The sequence below is a fragment of the Pituophis catenifer genome, unplaced genomic scaffold (genome assembly GCF_029215685.1).
Source record: "Pituophis catenifer annectens isolate HBS135680 unplaced genomic scaffold, rPitCat1.0.hap2 SCAF_6, whole genome shotgun sequence".
Classification (NCBI taxonomy): domain Eukaryota; kingdom Metazoa; phylum Chordata; class Lepidosauria; order Squamata; family Colubridae; genus Pituophis; species Pituophis catenifer.
In genome coordinates, this window is record NW_027256886.1 from 50,641,852 (window position 1) to 50,668,067 (window position 26,216).

At 36.1% G+C, this 26,216-nt stretch overlaps 1 protein-coding gene across 2 annotated transcripts; it reads left to right on the forward strand.

The window, feature by feature from the left end:
* On the forward strand, positions 1 to 24,831 carry CASP7 (caspase 7). 2 transcript variants are annotated; one of them, XM_070945026.1, is made up of 7 exons: positions 1 to 162; positions 10,333 to 10,470; positions 16,700 to 16,848; positions 18,719 to 18,847; positions 20,136 to 20,311; positions 21,564 to 21,702; positions 23,708 to 24,831. In XM_070945026.1, the coding sequence occupies exons 2-7, from the start codon at positions 10,388 to 10,390 to the stop codon at positions 23,959 to 23,961; spliced, it is 930 nt and encodes a 309-aa protein (XP_070801127.1). In that variant the 5' UTR covers positions 1 to 162; positions 10,333 to 10,387; the 3' UTR covers positions 23,962 to 24,831. The 2 variants fall into 2 exon arrangements, with proteins under 2 accessions (XP_070801127.1, XP_070801128.1); XM_070945027.1 differs by lacking the exon at positions 1 to 162 and adding an exon at positions 3,448 to 3,767.
* Positions 24,832 to 26,216: the final 1,385 nt, after the last annotated feature.

Sequence of the window (26,216 nt, forward strand, 5' to 3'; positions counted from 1 at the left end):
AGGCGGATGGCTAAATTCAAGTGTCTCCGCGGTAACTTCCTGGGTTGCCGCAGGGAGTAAACTTTTCTGACCGTTTAGTTTCGCTTTTACCTTCGACGTAGCGTTTCGGACAGCAGACAAAGCGAGAGGAGTGGGGAGCTGTTCGCCGCGGGCATCACGCGGGCAAGTATACCTTATTTCGAGAAAGAGAACCTCATTCCCCCCCCCCAAAAGGCTCAAGTCCCACCTCCATGCCGATTTCTCTGTACTTCAGAAACTCCCTGGTAAACGACGGGCTTTTTCAAAACTTTTAAAAAAGATTCTGCTTAAGCTCTCCTCGTTGTGCTTTAATTCGCTGTTAAACATTTTGTGGCCGAGAACTCGCCCGTAAGAACCTTCAAAAAGTGATGGAATCTTGCAGTCTTTGTTTCCCTCCCCACCCACCATGTCATACTTATTCGTGCCGAGGGTTGCCATTTTTGCTTTTAAAAACTAATGGTGAAAGTTACACCTGTTGGAGTTCTACCTGACTGATTAGTTTCATGCAGCTAATCCTCTTCGGTCGGTATCAGATCGCCATTCCAGAAAATAACGCATCGTTCGTGTTCCTTTCCCGTGCTACAGAAAAGCGATCTGGGGAATTTCTGCTTGGCCTGGAGCTAGGAAAATGAGGATTTAAGTGCAGTTACTTCTGTATTTCAGTTTTCCATGCTAAGATGCTTGGGACCAGCTCTTCAAGCACGCTATCATGGTTACATTGATCTGATAAACTTACTCCATGATTGGTTAAGTAATCCGTGGTTCACTCAACTGATTAGAATTGCACAACGTGAAAAACTATAGGGTATCTACAGTCTGGGTTTATACAAGAAACGAAACTTTTGTGGTTTAGCTTGTTGTAGAATTGCAGCTTCTTGCTGGTCTCCAACTGATGAACACAAAACGGCGTGCTTGCTAGAAAAAAAAGGTGGGCTCTATTATATCATTTCCCCCTATCTTATTAATTAACTGAAGCATTCTTGCCTATTTTCTGATGGGGAAAAAAAGCTGATAAAGATCAGTTGATGAGATTATCCAGGATCCATTTTCAAGGTTTCTGGTTAAAATGAAAGAAAAAGAACTTGGGAACAGAAGTGAAACAAAAAGTAGATTTTCTACATGAAAGAAAAACCCCTGGGGGGGGGGGTTGCTCTTTGCCCAGCCAGTTATGGGGTCAGGATGGCTTTTCTCTTGTCACAGTCTTCTAATCAGAGCCATCTGGTGGCAAAATCCAAAACATGCTGCCTCTTATTTAATAGCTGTAAGGCAATACATAAGATAAGGATCTGGGAGAATTGCCTCTGCTGCTTTAGTGTTTTGCAACCCTCCCATTAAGAAAAAAAAGAGTGCTGCAGCAGAAGCTGGGATAATTTCAGGATAGGTTTCTCCTTTCCAAATTGATAAGGATATTGTAAAGGCAGGCAAAATTCTGTTCATAGAAGCAGAATAACTCCAAACAAGTTGAGCTATCCCTGGTCTAGTAGACTTTTTGTCTTATGGAGGTATGACACGAATTATTTAAGTACCTGCAGTTATCCCGGTGATATCTCCTAATCTCCATATTGTCTATGGAGATTCTCAATCATCCAGGTCATGATTGAACTAAAGGTGTTTTTCAAAAGGCACCTGGACTTTCTAGGGTTTTTTTCCTTGAAAACATTTTGCTTCTCATCCAAGAAGCTTCTTCAGTTTTTATTGAATGGTGGAGAATGGAAGGATTTCTATTATTTGCTGTCATCTGAACCACTCTGAAGGTCAAGTCGTTTTTAAGCTCTCCAAGAGTTGTTGAGTCCACCTGGGGGTTAATCTGTACCCTCAGGATCACCTGAATCAGAATGGAAATGGGTGTGTAACCTTCTTGATACTGTTGAAAGGACTGTGTTGTAGACAGAAAATAGTGCCTTCCTAACACTACAATTTTAACATAGATGGTCTCTGACCCTCTTTCAAACCATTGGTCCTCTCTGTCCAGAATGTGAACTTTGCTGTCTGACACACCTATTGAATGGGAAAACAAAATGACTACAAATACATGCACAACAAACCCATCAGGACAAGATTCAGCAGTTCATCTGCATTCAAAAGACAAAAGTCACTTTTTTGAAGACAGCAGATTTCACATTCTGGACAGAGAGGACCACTGGTTTGAAAGAGGGGTCAAAGCAGGGGTGAAATCTAAAATTTTTCTCTACCGGTTCTGTGGGCGTGGCTTGGTGGGGGGGTGTCCTGTGACTGAGTGGGCATGGCCAACTCGATGTAACTCACAGCCATGCCCACTCAGTCACAAGACCCCCTCCCACCAAGCCACGCCCACAGAACCCGGTAGGAAAACTTTTTAAATTTCTTTTTTTTTTTAATAATACTTTATTGATTTAAAAAAAAAATTAAAAAGAAAACATCAAATCTCCATTAACATCTGAGGTGTCGTGCGGTTACATATTTACATTATATACATATCAAGTATCTTCAAATCTACCATTATTAGAAATAGACATATCCTTATAATCTAGTTCTATTATTCCACCATTTGTACCACCTTTCCCATACTGCCTTAAATTTTGAATTCTCATCGTCTTTAAGAGCACTTGTTAATTTTGCCATTTCTGTGCATTCTAGGATTTTATTTATTATTGTTATCTCTGGAGGGGTTTGTTTGTCCTTCCAGTATTTTGCAAAGGTTAATCTGGTCGCTGTTATAACATGTATAATTAATTGTATCTTGTCTATAGAGAGTCTATCTCCCATCATTCCTAATAAGATTTCGGGGGAAAGTTTTATATCTTCTTCCAGTATTTCTCGTAACCAGATTCATATTTTTGTCCAAAACTTTTTTGTCTCCGGGCAGGACCACCACATATGAAAGAAGGTGCCAACCTCCTTTCCACACTTCCAACATATTGCTCAGGCACTGGGAAATATTTTTGCTAGTCTAGCTGGGGCTAGATACCATCTATGAAATATTTTATAGTGATTCTCCCTATAAATTGCTGATTTAGTCAGATTATAATTTCTATTCCAGGCCTCCTCCCAGTCATTGAAATTTAGCATATAGCCAATATTTTTTTCCCAAATGCTTAGTTGATTCCTGGCTATTCCTTCTGCTCTGTCCTCGCCTAATAAGAAGTTGTAAAATCTCGCTAGCATTTTCTTTTCAATCCCCAACATAATTTTATCCAAATTGTACTTCGTCTCTATACCGAATTGATCCCTATCTTTTTGATATCTTGAGCTTATCTGTAAGTAGCTCCACCAATCTAAATTGAAACTTTGATTACTTAATATTTCTCGTGATTTAAGAATACCATTATCTAATATATCTTTGTACGTGCCAAATTTTAAGATATCCCTTTTATTAGAGGCAGTCAGAGCCCAGTGCTGTGGAGTCGGAGTCGGAGTCGAGGAGTCGGAGTCGGAGGAAATTTTGGGTACCTGGAGTCGGAGTCGGAGTCGGCAAACAATGCACCGACTCCGACTCCTACTAAATTTAGATTGGAATTTTAAAAAAAGCAAGTTTAAATGTCCCAATTCACAAAAAGTTATAATTAATGACTTCTCTACTGTAAGAATAAAGACCAATGCATGCAGTGCCTCACGTAACCGCAAAATGAACACGTTAAGTGACCGTGAAGAAGCATTGAAGCTTGCTACTCACCACAACATGAGGAACTGTATTAAAGGGTCGCGGCATTAGGAAGGTTGAGAACCACTGGCTTAGAAGAACTTGGTGGAACAGCTTCTTGGATTCAACTGTAAGTGTTTATATTGTATAGGACAAATCATGTCTAGGTTTAGTGCTGGGATATATAGCTTATTTGTTTGTATAAAGCCATGTACGTACAACTTACAAGACTGTGTATGTTGATATTAAAAATCTAATTATATGCCAGTTAGTATAACATATTTTATATTTTAGGGAAAGAGGCATCCTAAACAATGGCAAAAAGACTGCTAACAACAAACACAACAAAGTCTACTGTTTATGAGCACTTTGCATTATCAAGTGATGGAAAACATTACGTGTGCCAATGTATTAGAAAAGATGATGATGGTGAAAAACAATGTGATGCAAAAATTAGCAGTTTCAGTGGGCCTGATAAAAATGCACCTACAAGAGCATCAAATTTGAAAAGACACTTACAGCGTTTTCATCCCAAAGTGTTAGAAGCCGTGAATGAGAAAGATAGCAATGAAAACATTGCCAAATGTAAAAAGGAAGAACTACAGAAAGTTATGAAAGGACGTTTTGTCTTCCTTAAAATGGATGCATGCACACGTCACAGAGTCAATTATTTCGCTATTAATGTTAGATTTGTGGATGAAAATAACAAAACAATAACACGGACCCTCGGAGTAAAGGACACTCAGGCACATCACACCAGTGATTACCTTCAGAAGTTAGTGGAGGGTGTTCTAGAAGATTTTGAAATTAAAAAGGAACAGATTTTATGTGTTGTGACAGATAACGCTTCTAACATGTTGAGCACAATTGAGAAGATGAAGGCAGATGAAGAAGGTATCAAACAGATATTAGACTTAGAGGAAGACAGCTCTGCAAGTATTAGAGAAAGTTTAGAAACTGAAGAGAATGCTGACATTTTTTTAGACAACTTTGTTGAAGAAGCATTGAAGCTTGCTACTATTCATCATATGCGATGTGCTGTTCATACACTGCAACTTGCCATAAGAGATGGATTAAAAGATCGCCATGCAGCTACATTAATTGGCAAATTACGGCAAGTAACTGTTGCAGCCAGGGCCCCAAAAACAGATGCAATTTTGAAAAGACGTGCAGGAAAAGGAGCCATTTTGGATCAAACAACTCGCTGGGGAAGCACTTATTTAATGGTGAAGCGTTTGCTTGAACTTAAAGACTTCATAGAAGAAATGGACAATGAAAATCTTGCATTAACTGCAAGCCAGTGGACACAAACAAAAGAGCTGGAGAACCTTCTTTCTCACCCCTTCACTGTCACCAAGAGGTTGCAATGTGATGATCTAACCCCGGGTAAATTCCTCTTGGAATGGAAGAGCCTGTTATATCGCCTGAACAAAAATGGAGGGTTAATAGCTGAGGGCATTGCATCTTCAATGATGAAAAGAGAGAGTCTTTTGCTGGAAAATGAAATCTTGTTAGCGGCTATTTATGTCGACCCAATGAGCCGACTTTTATTGAACAGTAAACAGATTGCTACTGGGAAAAAGGCCCTCTATGATGTAGCAGTTCGCATGAAGGGATTACGACCTGAAATACCTCCACAGGAGGATGGAGTTCTTTTAAGCAATAGTGGTAACTCAGAATCATCTTCTTCAAACGAAGAATTAGACTTTGATTCCTTCTTAGACAAAATGGAAGTTGCTAAAGGAAAGCGACGTCGCATAAGCGTTACAGAACCAGTAAATGTCCAAATAAAAAAATTCCAACAGGAGTTTTATAAAGCACTAAAAGAAGTTGAAAAGTATGATCGCTCATCAAAACTTACTGTTGAAGAAGCCATCCTTGTTTATCCAGAGATCGTTAGTGATGTGGCCAGAATAGTTACTGCAATGCCACCCACCCAAGTCAGTGTCGAAAGATTATTTTCAGCCCTAAAAATAATAAAGTCTGACTTAAGAGCCTCTATAAAAGAGGATCTGGCAGAGGCAATTCTCTTCCTTAGAACTCTACATTGAATTGATTTGCATTTGCTAAGCCTATAACTACATTTCAAGATTAATATAAACCATTTCTAGGTTTTACAGATTTTGTTTTTGGTTCATATAGATAAGCTTTGTTTTTGTTCTAAAACAACCAAATAATGTGGTTTGTATTTTTGAACTGGTAAAGTTCCTGTTCCTGATGTTTATGCCTGCTGCTACTATCCAGCAACTTGATTAATTAAATTAATAAAAAAAATTAATAAAACTTTGTTGTTTTCATTGTGTTTGTCTTTTGCTTAAACTGTTCAATACAGTAGACTGTTGGCTTCCCAGCCAGTAGTCCTGTGGTAATGACATGTATGTTGCCTTTCTTTCCTTCAAGGAATGTATAAAATACATTCGCATATTAATACAGAGGAGTCGGAGTCGGGGAGTCGGAGTCGGAAGTACAAAAAACTGAGGAGTCGGAGTCAGAGTCGGAGTCGGAACATTTATCTCCCGACTCCACAGCTCTGTCAGAGCCTCCATAATTGAGAGCCAGATCGGTACTTTCGTGTAAAATCTTTGCCTAATTTCTTCCCATTTTTGAATCAGGGTCTCCCTTAATTTGTGTTTGTGGAAATATGAGTTCTTTTTATTCTTTAGGCCCCATAAATAAGCGTGCCAGCCTGCCTGTAGATCGTGGCCTTCTAACGTCAGAATTCTCTTGTTTTGTAATGCAACCCATTCTTTGATCCATACTAATTTGGCCGCCTTCTGATATGCTTCCCAATCGGGTAATCCGAAGCCACCCATGTTTCTTTCCCTTGCAGTGTTTTATATGCAATCCTTGCCTTCTTCCCTTCCCATAAAAATTCTCGCACCTTCTTTTCCAGATCTAGGAAATATTTTTGGTATTTCACTGGTATAGTTTGAAATAAAAATATAATCTTGGGGAGAATATTCATTTTTATCTCATTTTAATTGCTGAGATTTTACCTGTAAAAGACAATTTTAACTTCTTCCATCTGTCTATATCCTGCTTTATTTTTTGTAGTAGTGGACTGTAGTTATCCTCCTTTAAAGAGGAATATCTTGCAGTTATCCATATTCCCAAATATTTTATTTTCTTCGCTATCTGAAGTTCTAAGGACTTTTCTAGGTCTTTCTTGTTTGTCTCTGTCATATTTCTTGCTAAAATTTTAGTTTTGGTTTTATTAAGCTTGAAGCCAGCGACTTCTCCATACTGTTGTACTTCCTGGAGTAATTTGGGGCCAGATTTCAAGGGATCTTCCATTATTAAGGCCACGTCATCTGCGAAGGCTTGTGTTTTAAAAATTTCTTTCTTAATTTGTAGTCCTTTGATTTCTTTGTTATCTCTGATCTTTCTGAGTAGGATTTCCAGCGCCATTATAAAGAGTAGAGGGGACAGGGGGCATCCCTGTCTAACTCCCTTTTGTATCCAAAATATCCGCGTCTTGTCCCCATTTATTAAAATGCTTGCCCTCTGTTTATGGTAAATATTTTCAATCATCTTTCTAAAATTTGTCCCAAATCCCATTAAATCAATTTGGTTGATTATAAATTTCCAATTTAAGTTGTCGAACGCCTTTTGGGCGTCCAAGAACACTAATGCCAGCTGTTTTTCCAGGTGCTGTTCATAATATTCTATGACATTTATTACAGTCCTCACGTTATCCCTCATTTGCCTCCCTGGGAGGAATCCTTTCTGATCATTGTGAATCCAGCCATTTAGAATTTTTTTTAGTCTTTCCGCAATTATACTTGTAAATAATTTGTAATCTGAATTTAACAAAGAAATCGGCCTATAATTTGCTATCTGTTTCGGATCGGCACCTTCTTTCAATATGAGTGTGATATAAGTTTCTTTCCAGGAATCTGGGATTCTTGTACCAACTAATACCTCATTAAATATATCTAACAGTTCTAATTGTAATTCTTCCTCAAATTTTGCATAAATTTCCCCCGGGAGACCATCTGGGCCTGGTGTTTTGTTTTGTTTTATTTTGGCAAGAGCCAATTTGAGTTCTTCCACTGTGATTTTGTTGTTTAACATTTCTCTCTCTTCTTCTGTTATCTGTGGCAAGTTAGCTTCCATCAGATATTGTACAGTTTTATCTGGATCAAACGCTTCCTCTTTATATAAAGTTTGTAAAATTCTCTCGCTCTTTCTAACTTATCCACTTCTTTTGTCAAGATATCACCATTGGAGTCTTCTAGTTGGAGAATTTGATTTTTTTCCTGTTCTTTTTTTAATCTGTATGCCAGCCATCTTCCCAACTTGTTGGCGTTCTCAAAGTGGTAGTGTTTTGTTCTCTTGATTTTTTGCGCCAACTCTTCCTGATCCAGAATGTTAAGATTATGCCTTGCCATCATCCACTTTTGTTTGGCCATCTCGTCTCCCGGGTTGTTGTAATTTGCTATCCGCTTCTTCTAGTTTCCTATTATAATCCTCTCTAACTTTCCTTTCTTCCTTATTTTTGAACGCCATGTACGATATCGCTACTCCTCTCAAATACGCTTTCATGGTATCCCATACAATTTCGTTCGCTGTGCCTTGCTTGCCATTCTCGATGAAGAAGCACTTAATAACTTTTTAAATTTCTATTCTGCCAGCGTGTCCTTACCTTTCTTCCGTGGCTTCGCCCACCCACCCCATTCCCCGGAATCGGGGAATGCACCATTGCCCGACTACGTTCTTGCCGCGGAACCGCTGCCTGCTCGCCCTTCGCCACGCGACTCCGCCCACCTGCCCCATTCCCTGACTCCCCCTGTTCACCTTTCTCCCGTGGCTGGCTGTCAGGGAAGGCAAGCGGCCGAAAGTTGCCAGAGTCGCTCACTCTCCTTCTTGAATGAGCCGCTCTGATCCACGTGCCGGCTGCGCAAGCACACACCAACCTGCCACTGATTAGTGAATTAAATAAACAGTGTGCACTTGCACAGCTGGCGCATGGACCAGAGCGGCTCATTCAAGAAGGAGAGTGAGCGATTCCGGTAACTTTCGGCTGCTTGCCTTCCATGACAGCCAGCCACGGGAGAAAGGTGAGCAGTAGGATACACCATGTGGCAAAGGGCGAACAGGCAGTGGCTCCGCAGCAAGGCCGGACGGGGAATGGTGCATTCCACGACTCCGGGGAATGGGGCGGATGGGCGGAGCCTCCAGCTGCCATTGCTACCGGTTTTCCAAACCACCAGCCATCATCGCTACCTACTCGTCCGAACCGGGAGTATTTCATCCCTGGGTCAAAGAGGCCAACTTCATATTAAAATTGAACAGCCCTTTCTCAACAGAGGGCAAGGGATACAATGCCACCTATCTTATGTCTACAACACAGTCCTTTCAACAGGCCCAAGAAGGTTCCACACCCATTTGCACTTTGATTCAGGTGTTCATGAGGTAAACCCCACTGACCAGATGACTGCAAAGAATATAAATCCTTCCATTCCCCACCATGCGGTCAGAAATAAAGAACCTTTTTGGATGAGAAGCAAAATGTTTTCAAGGGGAAAACCTATAAAGTCCAGTTGCCTTTTCAAAAGCACCTTTGGAATAATCCCCATATTGTTTCTGTATGCCCCAAGGTTTTCAAAAAGTATGTCTGTTTTTAGCACTTACAAACTCTTCAATGGCCTTCATTATGCAGAGTAAATAAGTCAGTTGGGTGTTTTTTTCCCTTGGTACAGTCAGCAATATATTATTGTATTTATAGATCATAGTACACTTCATTAGGCACGTGGTACCGTATTTTTCGGAGTATAAGGCGGACCGGAGTATAAGACGCACCTACCTTTTTTGGTTGTTGTTTTTTTAAAAGTTTTTTTTTTATTTTTTAGACAAGCACACATACAAACATACAATGTATTTTCTTTGAACAGAGTATTTGGCTGGTTCACAAATTTAAACAGTGTTTAGTCATTTCAATTAAATTTACAATTTCTATATTTCCTTTTTGCCATATTTATTCCTCATCTATTTTTTTAAAAAAACCAATATTACCCTTCATTCTCATCTCTAATCTTAATCAAATTCATTCAATTTTTTTATTTTTTTAAAATCATCAATTTTTACCCACCCTGCACTATAGTAAACTATTAATGTTTAAATCAGCTTGTACCTTGAAAATTTCAGTATTGTTATTTTTAGATATGAAATGAAGTGAAGTTTCTTGCTGAAAAAAATGTACAAGAAGTTGATGCAGAAAATAATACTATTATTTGTTTGAATGGACATCCATTTGTAAATTGCTTTTTTAATAATTTCTTTCTATAACATTCTGAAAATGCTAAACATTATGAGAGCTGCTCACTCCTTCATATTCAATCTCCCAAAATGTTTCAAAGCTCATGAAGACACAAATACAGCAACTGACCACAGACCTTAAAACAACTGTGTCTTTTCTTGGTAACACAGCAGCATGTTTAGAAATAAGGCATATACAATCAGTGGCAGAGCAAGAATGTTCTCTTCACATGTATGCGGTTTCTTTTTTCATTTTTCCAGTTATGTTAAATAATAAATAAGGAACAAAGAAATTGTATTTCAATAGTTTTGTAAAACATATTTCAACCTAAACTTGAATGCAAATGTCTAACCTCTAGATTCACTTTTTTTTTTAAAAAAATAGAAATATATCATGCTATCTAAAATGATACTAATTGTAAGAATATTGATTGTAGAGTCTGTTGCTTATCTAAATATTGGCAGAAGATACCTATTCCTGTGTTGCCACTGATGGCTGAAGATACTAAAAATGATTATGCTGATACAGTCGATGCAAAACCTTCAAGAACTGATCGGTTATCCATCTTTGCAAAGTAAGAAAATAATTTTGAAATAAGAAATCTTAATTACTCTACAATAGGTATACGAAAAGTTGTGATAACAGTTCATCTGTAGATTACATGTGAACAAATTATTTTGTGACATAGGAATGTTTATGAATATTTTGATCTATTGACAGTCACTTTCATATTTTTTTTTTTTGAAGACTTCCTTTTTTTAAATTAAAACGATTGGGAATATTTACCTCAATTTCATTTAAATTTCATTTAACATTTTAAACTCTATCCATATGACTATGGGCTCCCAATGGTAACTTATTCTGAAGAATAACTTATTCTGAAGAATAGGTTTTGATAGTCTGAAAGTTTTAGTATTTTACCATTAATCTACTCATACAATTATATGTTCATAATGTAGTCTACTATTTCTGATACTGAAAGTCATGCTTGAAAGAAGAAAAAGTTAACAACAAATAGGGATTCATCATTCAATATGTGGGTCCAGCAACTATTCAATAAGAATTTGGAGATAAATGAACAACAGCTCCCGATCAAATTTTGTATTTAAAATGAGGCCATTAGGCTACCATTAGTTGCATTATTGCATTCCAATCTTTTATTGGTACGTAATAAAATGAAAGTTTATACATCTGCAAGTTTCAAATTCAAAATGCCACTTTCAAACAGCTGTTTTTAACCTGAAACATTTGAACACTGAACCAGCTTCATTGAAATAAAACATTTGAAATTCAAAATAGTTTGACACTTGATTTTTTGCAGGCTCCATGAAAATCCCTGCTTAGAGAGAAATGTTTATTATCCCCAATTATATATGTGATTTATACAACCATTCATCTCAGACATTTAAGGAAATAGACTTTAAATTGTCACTAAAAATTTCTGTTTTGAAAGTTTTATTAACAGGGATAAAGAATTGTTTTATGTTCCTATTAAATATTTTTAGATAGTGGTTTTAAGATGCTTTCTAACATCTTAAATACTGACTGTAAGCATATCCTGGAACAAATGTTTATTATAAAAAGCAGCATATAAATTATTAATATTTTTTTTTTCCTAAAATGGATTTACTTTTTTGGCAGGCATAGCATATGAATCCTTTTATTTTATTCTTTTTATTGTGTTTATTATACAATAATCCAAGTCCTACTTTTTAAGACGTGCTTACTGTAGTATAGTGGAATTTCAAACTAGGGTTTCATGTTTATCTGTGCAAATCATTTGAGCAACCTCATATCTGTTCCCCAAACAGTCAGGTAAAGACTACGGATGTGTTTTGTTTTGTTGTGAAAGGTTTTCTTGGGGTCATGTATACTGTGAAATACAGCTTTCACAAATGATAACAACCATATCAACATGTTTGGATGTTGCAGTTTCCAGCTAACATGGGTATGGAAGTACACTAGCAATCACAACTGGAGATTATAAGGTTGGCTTAAGTGATTCTCTTGTCAGGATTATGCTTTTTGTTTCATTATAATTTACCTTACATTTTCACACAAATAATGATCAATAAACTACATAGCTTCCATTTGACATGTGTATATCCAAAAGCAGGAGAAGCATTTTTGTTGGACAGGAACACTGTTTAGTATTACAAGCACGGACAGGCACTCTGTTGCTAATAAATATAGAGCATTTTGTTCCGTGTATGAGACATTTTGTCCTTTTTGTTTTCATTGCTAAAACATGGCTTAACAACATAAGAGATCAGGGAACTGAAGAAAAGAAAAGAAAAGTGGAGTGTGTTTTTGTCTGTTTCTGATAAGAATGTCTCTAGTGAGAGACATGTATTCAAGTCAGATAAAATTCAGTGGGAAGCCTATCCTGATTTCTTCCATTTGAACATTTCATAAAAGCAGGTTTCTCTGTGCAAGATATGGCTTGTAGCAGGGATGGGGAAAGTAACTAGAAGCTTGGGTGGGCATGCTTTTTGTACCTGTCTGCATTTCCTTAAATCAAAGATGCCTTTTGCTAGAATCAAAACATGAGCCTGACAACTGAGCAATTGCTCACAACTGCTACGCGCAATTGTGTGATCTCCAAATTACCTTTTCCCTTTCAGAACACTTCCCAAAACATTGTTAAAATCTTACTTCAGCACAGATTATAAAACTAAACCTTATTTTGTTCTTTTTTAATAAGTTATTCCTTCATATATATTTTTTAAAAAAGATTTCAAATCTAAACAATTAGTCTTTTTTAAAATGAAAAAAAAAATCAATAAGGCCATTCATTTAAAAAAAAGTGCATGGTTTGCCCACAAGGTGGCAGACCAATATAATTTTTTTTTGTAAGAATCTTCATATAGTTTTATAAAGATATAGTATCACAATTTTTTATTCTGTCAAGTATGCAATGCATATGTTTCTCTAGAATCTCAGCTGATAAAATATGGTAAAGCAATATGACAAATGTTCGGATAGGTTTAGGACCAGTTTACACGTACATCAAATTTTTGTGTGTCTGATCTCTAAGTCCCTATATCATACATATATATGTCCATTATTTTTGCTATTTTGAAATAGATAAAGAATATATGCATAATTCTGTTCAAAAGTCATATTTGATGGGAAACCAGGACTGAATTCCAGTCCTGCTTTAGGCATGAAAATCAACTGGATGACTTTAGTTACTTTCAGTCCAACTCAACTCACAGGATTGTAGTTGTGGGGAAAATACGAGGAAAGAATATTATATAATTCACTGACTTGAATTACTTATCAAGTAATCAGTTATAATAGCAGGGTAAAAATATAATAAAATACTAATACTCGGGAAAAATAAATAAGAAAAATTAGAGGAAAACCCCTCTTGAAAGGAGTTTTTTGTAGCTTTTCCCCTAGCATTTATTTCTATTATCATTTATTATTATTTTCATTTTAATTTGCATATAAAATAGTTTATTTGAAAATGCAACAAATCTAAATGAAGTGAAGCAGTTTGTCTCAGTGCAGACAAAACATTTGTTTTCAGATAGTGAAATACTTGTCAAGGAAGTTGGTAAAAACAAACTATTTTTAAAAGGTTTTTCATTTTTATACTTGTTACACTAAATGAACCAAGCGTTTGTTTGGATATATCAGAAGGTAGGTAGGGGTGTGTGTGTACATATGTATGCATGTATGTATATGTACATATGCCTACACACACACACACACACACATCCAAAGTTTAAACTTTAAAGATTCAAAAGCATTCAAAAATTATTTCATCTTCATTAATGCTTATCTAGTTTTGTGAGTTAATTCTTTACATTTTATGTTGGTTTTACCATTTTGTACTTCAGGTGTTGTGGGAAAGGCCTAAATTGTTGCACCCTATGATATTTACATCACCATATTATTTTGGTGGAATATTTTCTTTCTCTATACTTGATTATATGAGTTCTCTTTTACCTCTTGCAATCAAAGTCATTCCCCCTTTGTCGTTAATTAGTTCAATTGTTTTTCAATTGAGATTGAGGTTTGTAAGCAAACAGTTGCAGATTAAAAAAATTTTAAAAATGTAATGAGTATAACATTTTCATATGGCAGAAGGACATAACACGTATGTCCTTCTTAACAAGGACATAAATGAATGAATCTACGAGTAACTCTTACAAGTAAGTCACTTGAGAACACTAAATGGCCATCTTAGAATTTCCCCCCTTTTGATGTTTAATTGTCATTATTCTATAATTTTGAAATTTTAACCCTAATTTAATTTTTAATGATAACTAATGATAACTTTTATATGTTGTTTTATTTATTGGTTACATTGCATTGTACACCACCCAGCGCCCGTCTTTGAGGGAGCTGAGTGGTTTAGAAATATGAAAAAGTAATAAATAAACAAACAAACAAACAAACAAATTCTATAGTACTGCTTTAAATGTGCTGGAAAGGTTCTCCTCCCCTCCCCCTTTGAATTAGTAAATTGTGAGGGTGAATATTCAAAGTTGGCTATTGGCTTTAAAGGATATCATCCTGCTTGAATGTGCAGCGTGGTACACCTGCCTTTTGTATGCATTCTCCCATTCTAACAACAGTGCAATAATAAAAGAACATTGATGCAAGTACATCTTTTCTGCCTTTCAGCTGGAGCAGAAGAGGCTTACATGACCTCAGCTACGCACTAGGCCATAGTAATGGCCCTTTCAATAGCCTTATAGAAAAGTCCAGCGTGACCTATTGCTGACACAGACAAATTGTTGAGTCTGTGAACACATTGCAGTTTGCTTCAGTTTCTGGTGTTGTGTGAGCATGATGAGATGCTTGTGTTATTAGAAAAGATAATAGCGATCCCTCAGCATAAGGTGGACGTATTTTTCAGATGCAGAGTAGTGTACCACTTGATGAAGAACCAAGGTACTGTTCTTTCTTTTTCCTATTCACTCAATGGGAGAGGACATATCTAACATCCATCTAATGTTAGATGTTTAACTATCTAATGTTAAATATGAGTGAAATTAAAATTTGAAAAATCATCATATAAATAGATTGACAATAAAAGGGTATAGTGTAGAATCATACATTTGTTAGAAGAATTAAAGAAATGAACATGTAAAATAAAGCTGTAGCCAGGATATGTCTGATGTTACATTTGTATTATTTGTAACATGCATCGATGATCAAAAAAGGCTGTAAAGTAGATAAAACCTATTCTATTAATTGTGATTTTGATGACAATTGCAGAGGATCAGTATGGCTTTGGTTGGGTTAAAGGAGGAAACAATAATTCACTGTAGTCAGTAACAAATATTACATAGCAGATATATCTTTCTTTAAACTTGTATTTGTATTTCTGTTTATAGGCTTTAGGCTTATTGATTGCTGGAAGACATTGAAACTTTTTTTTGTCTTAAGTAATTGAGCTGACCATTTTTTTTAAAAAAAAATATAATCAATTATCCTCTTCAATTAATAACAAGTCACTTAATCATTTGCTTTGTCAGATAACTATAGGAAATTCCAAAATGTGTGGCGTGTACATTGCAGATTTACTTCCTTAATGTCCTGCCAAACATTATTCATAAAATTTAGGTGATTTCCAGTAATCTAAGTCTGGACTTACATGGTCCTACACTGTTATTGCAAAGTAGGTGAAGAAAATAAGGTAAAAAGTTGATCTTCGATGACTGGATGAATTCTTAATGACATCTCTTAGATAAAATGTAACTTCAAATATTCCTGAGATTAAAAAAATATTGATTATCTGAACAAATGCCAAATTGATGAAGTCTGCTTATTGGGTGAGATCTTGTTTGTCCTAGTGGATGTCCTTTGCCAAAGGACTAACAGGGAGACCACAACTAGGTATATTCTGAAACCTTGAGTTGAAAAGGGCCAAATAGGACATTAAGAAATGAAATTTAAAACATCTTTGGCATGTGGCTGTCTAGTCTCTTCCACTTACCTCATTAATGAAAACCCATTTATTACCTGTCTTGGCAATTGCTTACACTATTGAATTGTTACTCTTTTTTTCCTGTCACTCAATTGAAATATATTTTCATGTGTTATAATTCCATTGTTCAATGCCTATACTCATTTTATACTGGCGATGAGACCAGTATTATTAAAGAGTATACATTTTATGGTGAAGAGACCAATACTGTTAAAGAGTATACATAAGGAACAAAAAAAGGATAAATATAGTTAATTTAAAGGAATAAAATCTGCATTAGTCAATGACCATGTTCAGCACTGAGCAAGGGTTAACCTTCAAAGGTAACAAACTAGCAAAAACTATGATGAACATTTATTTTGTTAAGAGCTGAAACATGTACTGTAGAAGTTATGGGGCCCAGGGTGGGGGCAATATGTTTACAGTTATGTAGGACTTACTCTCCAGTTTTCTGATCATCTCCTTTTCCTGTTCTTCTCTGAACCCGTATATAAGTATATATCAAGGTTTGAATATGTTGAGCCTGAGTAAAGGAACAGGGTCCTTCGGGGCTGTAAACTCAGTCGAAATCCGTGACCCTTCTGACTAGCTAAAATAGCCTGGAGATGTTGTATGAGTGGTTTTAGTGATGCATAATTCTTGAATGAAGGGATTGTTCCTTTACCTCTGAAGGAGGCTTTGGTTTTTCTCAAAAAGCCATTGTTGGACTCCACTACATTGTGAGTAATGCACTCATATTTTTGCAAGCCATTTTAATTATATGTGTTTTAATTTCACTAAACAGATCGGTAATTATTGGATTGTTTGGAGATCATTTTCATTCTTTCCACAATAACATTTAGTTATATTTCAACAGAAAAAAGAAGAATGAATGGGAAGGTCAACCAGAGGATTCTTCTGGTAACCAATATCGGATTATTATCCCTACATTCCAATATAATATAGCCTATAAGAAGCTTGGTAAATGCATTATTATAAACAATAAGAACTTTGCAAAAGAAACAGGTATGGCTTTATTCTTCTATCCGTGCATTAATTTCTTGTAATAACGTTTTTAAAAATGTGTGAACTTTTAAAAGTGAATACTTTTAATAAGTGGTAATATCACTATGTGCTGATATTAACTGACATCTTGTTTTAGTACAAACCTGACATAGGTTAAAATAATCTATAAGTGGACCTCACTTAATAGCAGTAATTGGAACTGTAATTATATTTGCTGATGCAGTAGTAAGATGTGATGTCACATGACCACATTGTTTAACAACAGCAGTCCTCTTTCTGTTATTTAGAATTGTGGCTCATTAAGCGAGGACTTGTGACTTCCTGCCTGCTTCCAACAGGCAAGCAGTGTCAGCGGTAATGCCAGCAGGAAGTCACAACCTTATACTTGTGACTTCCTGCTAGTATTACCATTGACACTGCTTGCAAGTAGTTTGGCAGGCAGATAAATGGCTGTTGGGTGGAACTGCTGCCAGGTGCAGAAGGGTACATAGTGGCTGCCACAGTGCCATGCAAAGCTGGTATGGACTATGTAATGCAGGCAATAGATTTATTTTTTAATCTTTATTTATTTAGAGAATTTATATGGCCACTCTCTTTCAATGACTCTGGGAGTCTTACAAAAAATAAAAACCCATATACAAAGAGTAAAAATAGCTCTCCACCCACTGGTGAAACAAGCCACTTGAACTCACTCTAGGTTCCCCAAACCGGTTCGCAAAACCAGGTCTTCAGGTCCTTGCAAAAGAGTGTCAAAGTAGGGGCCAGTCTAATCTCCGAGGACAAGGTGTTTCAAAGGAAGGTAACCACCACGAAAAGATCCGTCTTCTGAGTTCCACCAGATGTACCTCCTATTCCCTGCCTCCTCATCGTGGTGGGTCAGGTGGATGTACCTGGGTAGAGAGGGTCCTTCTCTTTACCTGGTTCTAATCCATATTGGGCTTTAAAGGTGACAACCAACGTCTTGAATTGTACCTAGAACAAATCTGCAGCCAGATGCTGCAGATGGGCATGCACTATGCAATGAAGGATCCTCAGACCTTTACTTTGTTGAGTGCATTGTAACTTCAAATGCTTACTAGTTTGTTATGGTTGTTAACCAAGGATATTTGTTTTGGAATATAGAAGACTTTTTTTAATGAAAAAAATACAGTAAACCTCACTTTAGCAGACTGAGGAAGTTACATCTATCAAAAAACAATCTGTTAAATCTAAATATACAAATAAATGTATAAATATCGAGTATTTTCTAAACAACTGAGCTTTTCTGGGATTTTTTCTTTCGGGGAAGGATAGTTTACATTCAAATTGTAATCCATTCTATTCATTGTGGTTTTCAGGACGATTATTCTGCCTCTACCAGGCTGTTAAATAGGGCTGTAACAAATTAATAACATTAATATTTCTACGTCTTTTTTGTAGCCATCTAATAGTCAAATAGTTGATTGTAGTCAAGCATGACAGCCATAATTAAAACCTTTTTGTTTATAAAAGTCTTTGGTTTTGAAAAGTTATTTTTAAATATCACGTACCTCTTTTTATGTTTTGATTATACATTTCCTAGTTTGCTTCTATCTTTTAATGGAGGGTTTTGTTCTTCTGTTTGTTTCATAGAATTTTAAAGTAATTCTTATTTACCTATTTTAATTATATCTGTGATTAGTCACAATTACCATGCATGCATAATTCTAGTTACTGGCTCATCCCTTTCACTACAGTTACTTTTCACTATAGAAAAGTAAAAATAGCATAATTTGCGCTTCAGCAAATATTAGACAGATGATTATTCAGAGCTATTTATAGGTTATAAAACTGCTTGTATAAAATACATATTTCACACAGCCAGGTGTGACATTCATTTGTTTTGGCTCAGGAATGTTTATACGAAATGGTACTGACAAAGATGCTGGTGACTTACAAAAATGTTTTCGGGACATTGGTTTTGATGTTTCCATCTATAATGATCTCAGCTGTAAGAAAATGAGGGAAATTCTTGGTGAAGGTACTGATTTTTTTTTTCTAAACTTGACTTCTTAACTATTATCTTAAAAACCAGTTTGGAGAACTTTTTCTAAATAGATGCTGATCAGATACATTGGGATAACTATTAAAAATGCATAACTATGTGTCCAAAAATTCCAAGATGTGGGCACAGAATGAGGAAAAGAGTAATAAAGAGTAATAAATCACATATCAACTTCCTTCTCTGGAGCTTTAGGATCCTCAAATTGTATACCAATTCCAGCACTTGCAATGTTTTAAGATTATTTATTGTTAAAATTATGGGCCTGTTTTTATACACAGAAAAACACCCTTTTTAGTTGTTATTGCTAAATAGAGCTGAGTGACATGTTCATTTGAGCTGTGGTGGCACAGTGCTTAGGATACAGTACTGCAGGCTACTTCTGCTGACTGCCAGCAGTTCAGCAGGTCAAATCTCACCAAGCTCAAGCTTGACGGAGCCTTCCATCCTTCCGAGGTTGGTAAAATGAGGAAGCAGATTGTTGGAGGCAATATGCTGATTCTGTAAACTGCTTAGAGAGGGCTGTAAAGTACTGTGAAGCGATATATACCGTGTTTCTCCAAAAAGACGACCTACCTTAAAAAGAAGCCCTATCATGTTTTTGAGTGCATGCAATCAATTTAACCCCACTTACAAAATTAACCCTAATTAAGATCCCACCCACCTCAGGGTGCAGGGGGATGGAGCAACGCACACAGGTAAAAAATAAACTAGGGTGGGGATGCGGGTGTGGCCTTACTTACCAGGCCTCGCACACCCCAACACCTGCCTCGCCTTCTTTTGTGGCCGCTTGCCGCCACTCGCATGCATCACTCTGCCCTCCGTTTTGCCTTCAGATGCTTGCTGGCATCTGTTATCTGCAGCTGATAACAGAGCTCCAGATCAGTCCAGAGCTCCATTATTGGCTGCTGAGGGCTTTCCAGAAGGCATCTGCAGCCGATAACAGAGCTCCAGATCGATCCAGAGCTCTGTTATCAGCTGCAGATGCCTTCCTGCAGGCATCTGAAGGCGATACGGAGACCAGGGCAAGGCATGCGAGTGGCAGCAAGCGGCTGCAGAAGAAGTGGTCCAGCAGTGGGTTACTGCTGGGTGGGGCTGTTGGTGCCACCGCCGCGAGGTGAATCAATAATTAGAATCCTCCAAAAAGAAGGCCTAGCCATTTTTTCAGGGCTCAAAAGAAAATAAGACCCAGCCTTCTTTTTGGAGAAACACGGTAAGTCGTAAGTGCTGTTGATATTTAATGATGGAACGTGTGGTTGATTTGTAGTTGCCAATGAAGATCACAGTGACGCTGCTTGTTTTTCCTGCATCTTATTAAGCCATGGAGATGAAGGCCGTATCTATGGCACAGATGCATTCATGGCAATCAAGGATTTGACGATACTTTTCAGAGGAGACAAATGCCAAAGCCTAATTGGAAAACCCAAATTGTTCTTTATTCAGGTAAGAAGGCGTTTGCTGATTTTAATTCTTAAAGGATAGAATGATTATCAAAACAAAGCTAGAAATAGCTTGACATACCCATATATTTTAAAACAACACCAAAACTGCAAGTAAAAAGGGTCAAAAACTCACAGACATTTTCTTGTAAAATATCATATAACATACATTTGTGATCTTAGAAGAAAAACTGGGCTGTCATCATCATTCCTTGAAAAGTCTAAATCTTTATTGTACTGTGCGTGCCATAACATAATTGCAGAAAGTACCTGATTGTTCTCCTTTTACCCTTTTGTGGGATGCAGTGGCCCATTGTTCTATAATACTTTATTTCTCAGAAGAATTAGAGGTAGGTTTCAGCAGGTTCTGACCAGTTCTGGAGAACCGGTAGTGGAAATTTTAAGTAGTTTGGAGAACCGGTAGTAAAAATTCTGACTGGCCCCGCCCCCATCTATCCTCTGCCTCCCAAGTCCCAGCTGATCGGTAGGAAATGGGGATTTTGCAGTAACCTTCCCCTGGATTGGGGAGGGAATGGAGATTTTACAGTATCCTTCTCTTGGCCCGCCAAGCCAAGCCATGCCCATAGAACCAGTAGTAAAAAAAAATTGAAACCCATCACTGGGAAGGATACTAAGCATAGCTGGGCCGAAATTAATTTTGTTGACATATATGACGTCTAATCCTATCAATGAGAATTATGCTAGATGGGCCAGTAATTTAGCTTTGTATAAGGAAGCTTCACATCTCAAGCACAATTGGCAAATCTATACAGCTTTATCTCTCCAGACCTTCTCCTCTCATTGTTTACCTTTGTGACAAGAGTTTCTCTTCGTTATTATGTATTTTGGATAGCCCAGGGGCAAATATATCTCCCAAAACTAGGTGTGAGTATAATTTTGGATACTTTATGAATAATAAATCATATGCCCACTAGCTACAGCTTGGCCTTTTCTGCATAGTCTAGTAAATGAAATGCAGCTGGAACATTTATGCTGCAGCCTTCAGACTTAAAACATTTTTGATGGAAATGTTCACTGCTTATCAGTGATAGAAGCCATTAATGTACACTATATCACTTCAGTGGTTATCCAGGTAGAATTTGTTAATGTACAGTATTTAATTTTATAAAGTGTAAGTATTTCTTCAATCATCACATGACTGCTAGAGAACTATCATAATGTGTTATGATTTTTGTTTACTATATGCCATTTATACATACGAGAATTATGCCTCCTATTTAATATTATGGTTTCAGGCATGCCGCGGTTCTGAATTTGATGATGGGATTCAGACAGATTCAGGTTCTTCAAATGACAGCCTGGAAATGGATGCCAATCCAAGATACAAGATTCCAGTTGAAGCAGATTTTTTGTATGCATATTCCACTGTACCAGGTACACTTGGGGAGTAAAAAGTAACAATCTGATATAGGATGAGTCAGACGTAAAATGTGACAGAAAATGTAGGCATTTGAATAGCGACTATTGGGGGGGAGATATTCTTTTTACAGTGAATTTTAGTGGGAAATGCTACGTATTAGTGATGATTAAGCATCTAGCAGGTATTGAATGTTGCATGCTAAGACAATAAGGGATATAATTATATAATTGGGGCAGGTTTGTTATCTCACAACTATATAAATAGGAAAAACTAGCCGGTCAGCTTTTCTGTAAAGAAAACATGCCTGTTCCTAAACTTGTACAGTCCTAGTGTGGATGAAAGAGATAATGGTAGGTTAGTGAAAAGTGTGTATACTCCGTTGCAAATTCTTCAATTCCTCCTTAAATCCAAAATATATTTTTCTGTGGGATCTTGAATCTTCTATGCAAGTCCAGAAAAATACACATCTTCTTTACCAAGCTGTTGGCAAGTAAAGCATCCTCATCCATGCTCATAAAAAGCATCTTTCAGTAGGGCTGCATACCTCTTCCTAATATCATTTATGTAGTCCTTAATTTACAACTGCCATTCAGACTGGAATTTCCATTGCTAAGTCATACAATTGTTCAGTGAGTCAAGTGATGGTCATGAGAACTGGTCATAAGAGACTTTTCAGTACCATCATAACTTCAAATGGTTGCTAGATGAATGGTCATCAGTCAAGAACCACCAGGAATAAAAAAAATAAATGGAGGGTTGCCATGATTGATTAGTATATATTCATCAGTGGTCCAGCAAGGGTCCTTAATGAACTCAGAAGCATGTTCTAAGGAACAGAAGTGGAAATTCTGTTTTTGGTTAACGTGGCTCATACCTATTAATTGAATTATTTTTAATTATTAATTTTTTCGCTCAAGCTAGTTGTAAAAATGTTGATATTTTTATCATATTGTAACAAATTATTCCACAAGTTAATTATCATATATCATGAATATGAATATCATGAAACTAAAAATCATGATATTCATCATACAAGAAAACCAATGTCTCTTTCAAAATACCTTTCCTATCTTAACTTTCACATTCTTTATAATTTTAGAAAAAGTTCTAGCCTATTAAAAATTCTTAAATTCTTTTCTATGTGATATATATTCCAGAGAAGATTTATTTCCCACAATCGTACGGTCTTATTACATATAAAGAGGATATCATTTTTCCTTGTACTTTACTTTTTATTAATTTATTCAGTCAATTTATAAGCTGACTCCATCAATAAAGTGATTCAAGATGATAAACAAAAGCATAAATATTTTGGAATAAGGCAAAAGAAAATGGAAACATATAACAAACACAATGCAGTACATCAGAGACGAAAATACTTCTCTATATAAATAACAAGGAATTGAAATGTCCAATATCAGTATCAGTAAGAAGTCACAAAACACTGTGGCAGGGCCGACTGTAAATCCAGTTTTAAGACTTTCCTATGGTAATAGATGGGTCAGAGGCATGCAGACTTTGTTCCAAAGAATATAGGTGGCCACAGAGAAGACAAAGGAGATAGTGTTCCATGGGATATGAAGCATACCAGTCTCACTCAATCTATGTAGGAAAAGATGGTTTCACATGTATGGGCTATAAAACATGTACAGATAGTCATTGCCAACAATCATCACTTTGCATTTATGATTTGCAGTTTGTAAAGCAAAGGAAAGCTGAAGTAAAATCATAAGCACAATTGAGGTTTCACTTAGTGACCATTTTGTTTAACAACTGAGTTGCCCATCCAAATTGTGGTCTGTAAATGAGTGCTACTCTACTCACCAAAAGCTTGAAAGACACTTGGAATCAGTGTTTCCGCTTTCCAGTTTAGTCCTATTCTACCTTTGGATTTGTTGGATGAGATAGCTAAATTTACAATATAAATTTGCACTGTGTGTTAAATTCTGTATTTTACCCTTTCTGACTTTAAAAGACAATTCTGTCATTAACATACAATTTCCCTATTCTTACTTCTAGGTTACTATTCCTGGAGGAATCCAGGGAAAGGATCCTGGTTTGTGCAGTCTCTTTGCTCAGTGCTGAATGAGTATGGCAAAAATCTGGAGATCCTGCAGATTCTGACCCTGGTTAATTACAGAGTAGCAAGAAACTATGAATCTCAGTCTGATGACCCACGCTTCTGCAGGAAGAAGCAGGTTCCTTGTGTGGTATCCATGCTAACCAAAGAACTTTATTTCTGTAAATTGGTGCCACCAGCACAGCAAATTTAAAATACATAATGCATTATAACTTGCAATACATTTTTAATCTAAGCTTTTCCAGGAAAAGGCAGTTATAAATCAAGAGTTAAAATTGATACAGGCATTTAAAATACACAATACCAGATTACCTCAGTTGATTAATATATTGATTTTCACAGTGCCACATGTTTCTGTATTATTGGAGGTGGCTATTCCTTGTTTCTATTTTTACTGGGAGCAATCACAATATTTCTCTGGAGTCTTGCTTTCCCGTCATAGAAATAGCTCATTTTTCCTCTATTAATTACTTTTTTTAATTTATAAGAATTACTGTATATATTTGTCAAATACTGCCAGTGGCATGCAATACCAAAAAAAAGTATTAGCAAAGTTCATTTGATGTTCAGTGATAAAATGGTTGAGAAATCATCTAAGTATGCTTAAATGCTCTTTTTCATACCAGTCTACATATAGAATCACTAGGTGGGGTCCATATTTAGTCTTATAAAGCATTACGTTGTGTGTACCACTTGATTTCATTATTATTAATTTAAACTCCATAATTTCAGTGGGTCTGCTCTAAGTAAATCAGATGTTAATTTAAGTAACTCTATGAACATCTCCCTGGTCTCTTCCGTATTTTGGCAACCAGTTCTTATAAATGTAAGATACATATGAATTGCTTATTTTTATCCTGAATGCAAAAATGCTCCTGGTCCTTTTTTGCAATCAATGAACAATAAATACAATGTACAATCTATTCTACACCAAAGTAATTTTGTATCAAAGACATTTGTTAGTACAGTTATGTAATATATAAATAGAACAATATTAAAGGTTGTTGATTTGTTCAATGCATAATTCTACAAAGCAAGTAAAAGAATAGAAAATTATTTCTAAGATCTATTTTCCTGTAATTATTTACCACTGTTAACAAACCTTAATTTTGTTCTCATTTTCTATGCATAATCATAGTCTTTGCCCAAACAGGTTTCTCTTAGAATATCTTCATCCCTTGTGGTAATTGTTGGTTTCTTATTTTCATAATATACACTCAATATTATGTAACAATGTTTTCTTTTTAAAATTTTACAAAAAGCCTTTATTGTTAGTACATATTTACATATTTGCACATATATTGTACAATTAGAGTAGCTACTTGATAGTTTAAGGATTTATCAAGTAAAGGGACTTGTCCCTTTTCAAACAACTTTTGGCCCAATATACTTTTCAAATGCACAAACACATATATGCACTGATAAAAGTTCCTGAAATTGAATCTTTGGGATCAGGCATGTTGTTTTGGTTTTTGACACAGAAGAGAAGATCTCGGCCCTATGATGACCTTGATGAAATACATGACAGCCAATCAAAGTAGGTGCTATTTTGGGATGTAAAATGATTACAATTCAGTACTAAATAATTTAATTATTTTCCTTGTCCTACATTTTGCATACAAAATAAAATTGGAAATGTAACTACAGAATAGCATTAGGCATGGGACTGCAACAGTACTAAAACATTCTCAATGACTCCTAAGAATTCTTAAGAGTTTACATTTCTGCTCTATGAAGATGTATTAATAAGCCGTTTATCATAGCACTGGCAACAGCTATATCCATTAACTTTATAAGAATGTTAAATATTTTGAAATGCTTAAATTAATCAGCGGTTAACAAAGGGAAGGAATATAGAAAAATTCCTTAGTTTATCACCAAATATTCACAAATTCAGTAAAACAGAAATTTTCCACTGTGTTTATGTCATTTGCATAATGAACTGTGGATTATGTAATTTCTGATTTAGTGTTTAGTCAACAATAACAGGCACCCTTTATATCATGGATCAGTTATGAGGACATATTTTCTAAATTTCTATATCGCCAATCTATATATAAACAAAAACCATGTTTCTTTGAAAATATGTTAATGAATTCCAAGAAGGAAAAACAAATGACATAAACATAGATATACAATACAACAAATCTGTTTGTTAAGGTGTTTTTGTTTTAAATTTTGGAAGAAGGCATGTTCAGCACCTCACATCTGGAGAAATCATTGGTAGTGTGCTGTATTACTATAATCCAGCTGTCATTACAATATGTGCTTCTCTAGGTTTGTTTTGTATCTTCCAAATATGTAATATATGTTTAATGCTAAAAAAGAAAGTCATCTTTAGCATAGCAATTTTCCTGGAAAAGGAATATTGGGCAGCAGTTCCTAGCAAGGATGGCCAACTGCTGTAGTAGTGGTCCTATATATTTGAAGGACACATTTGGGGGCTGA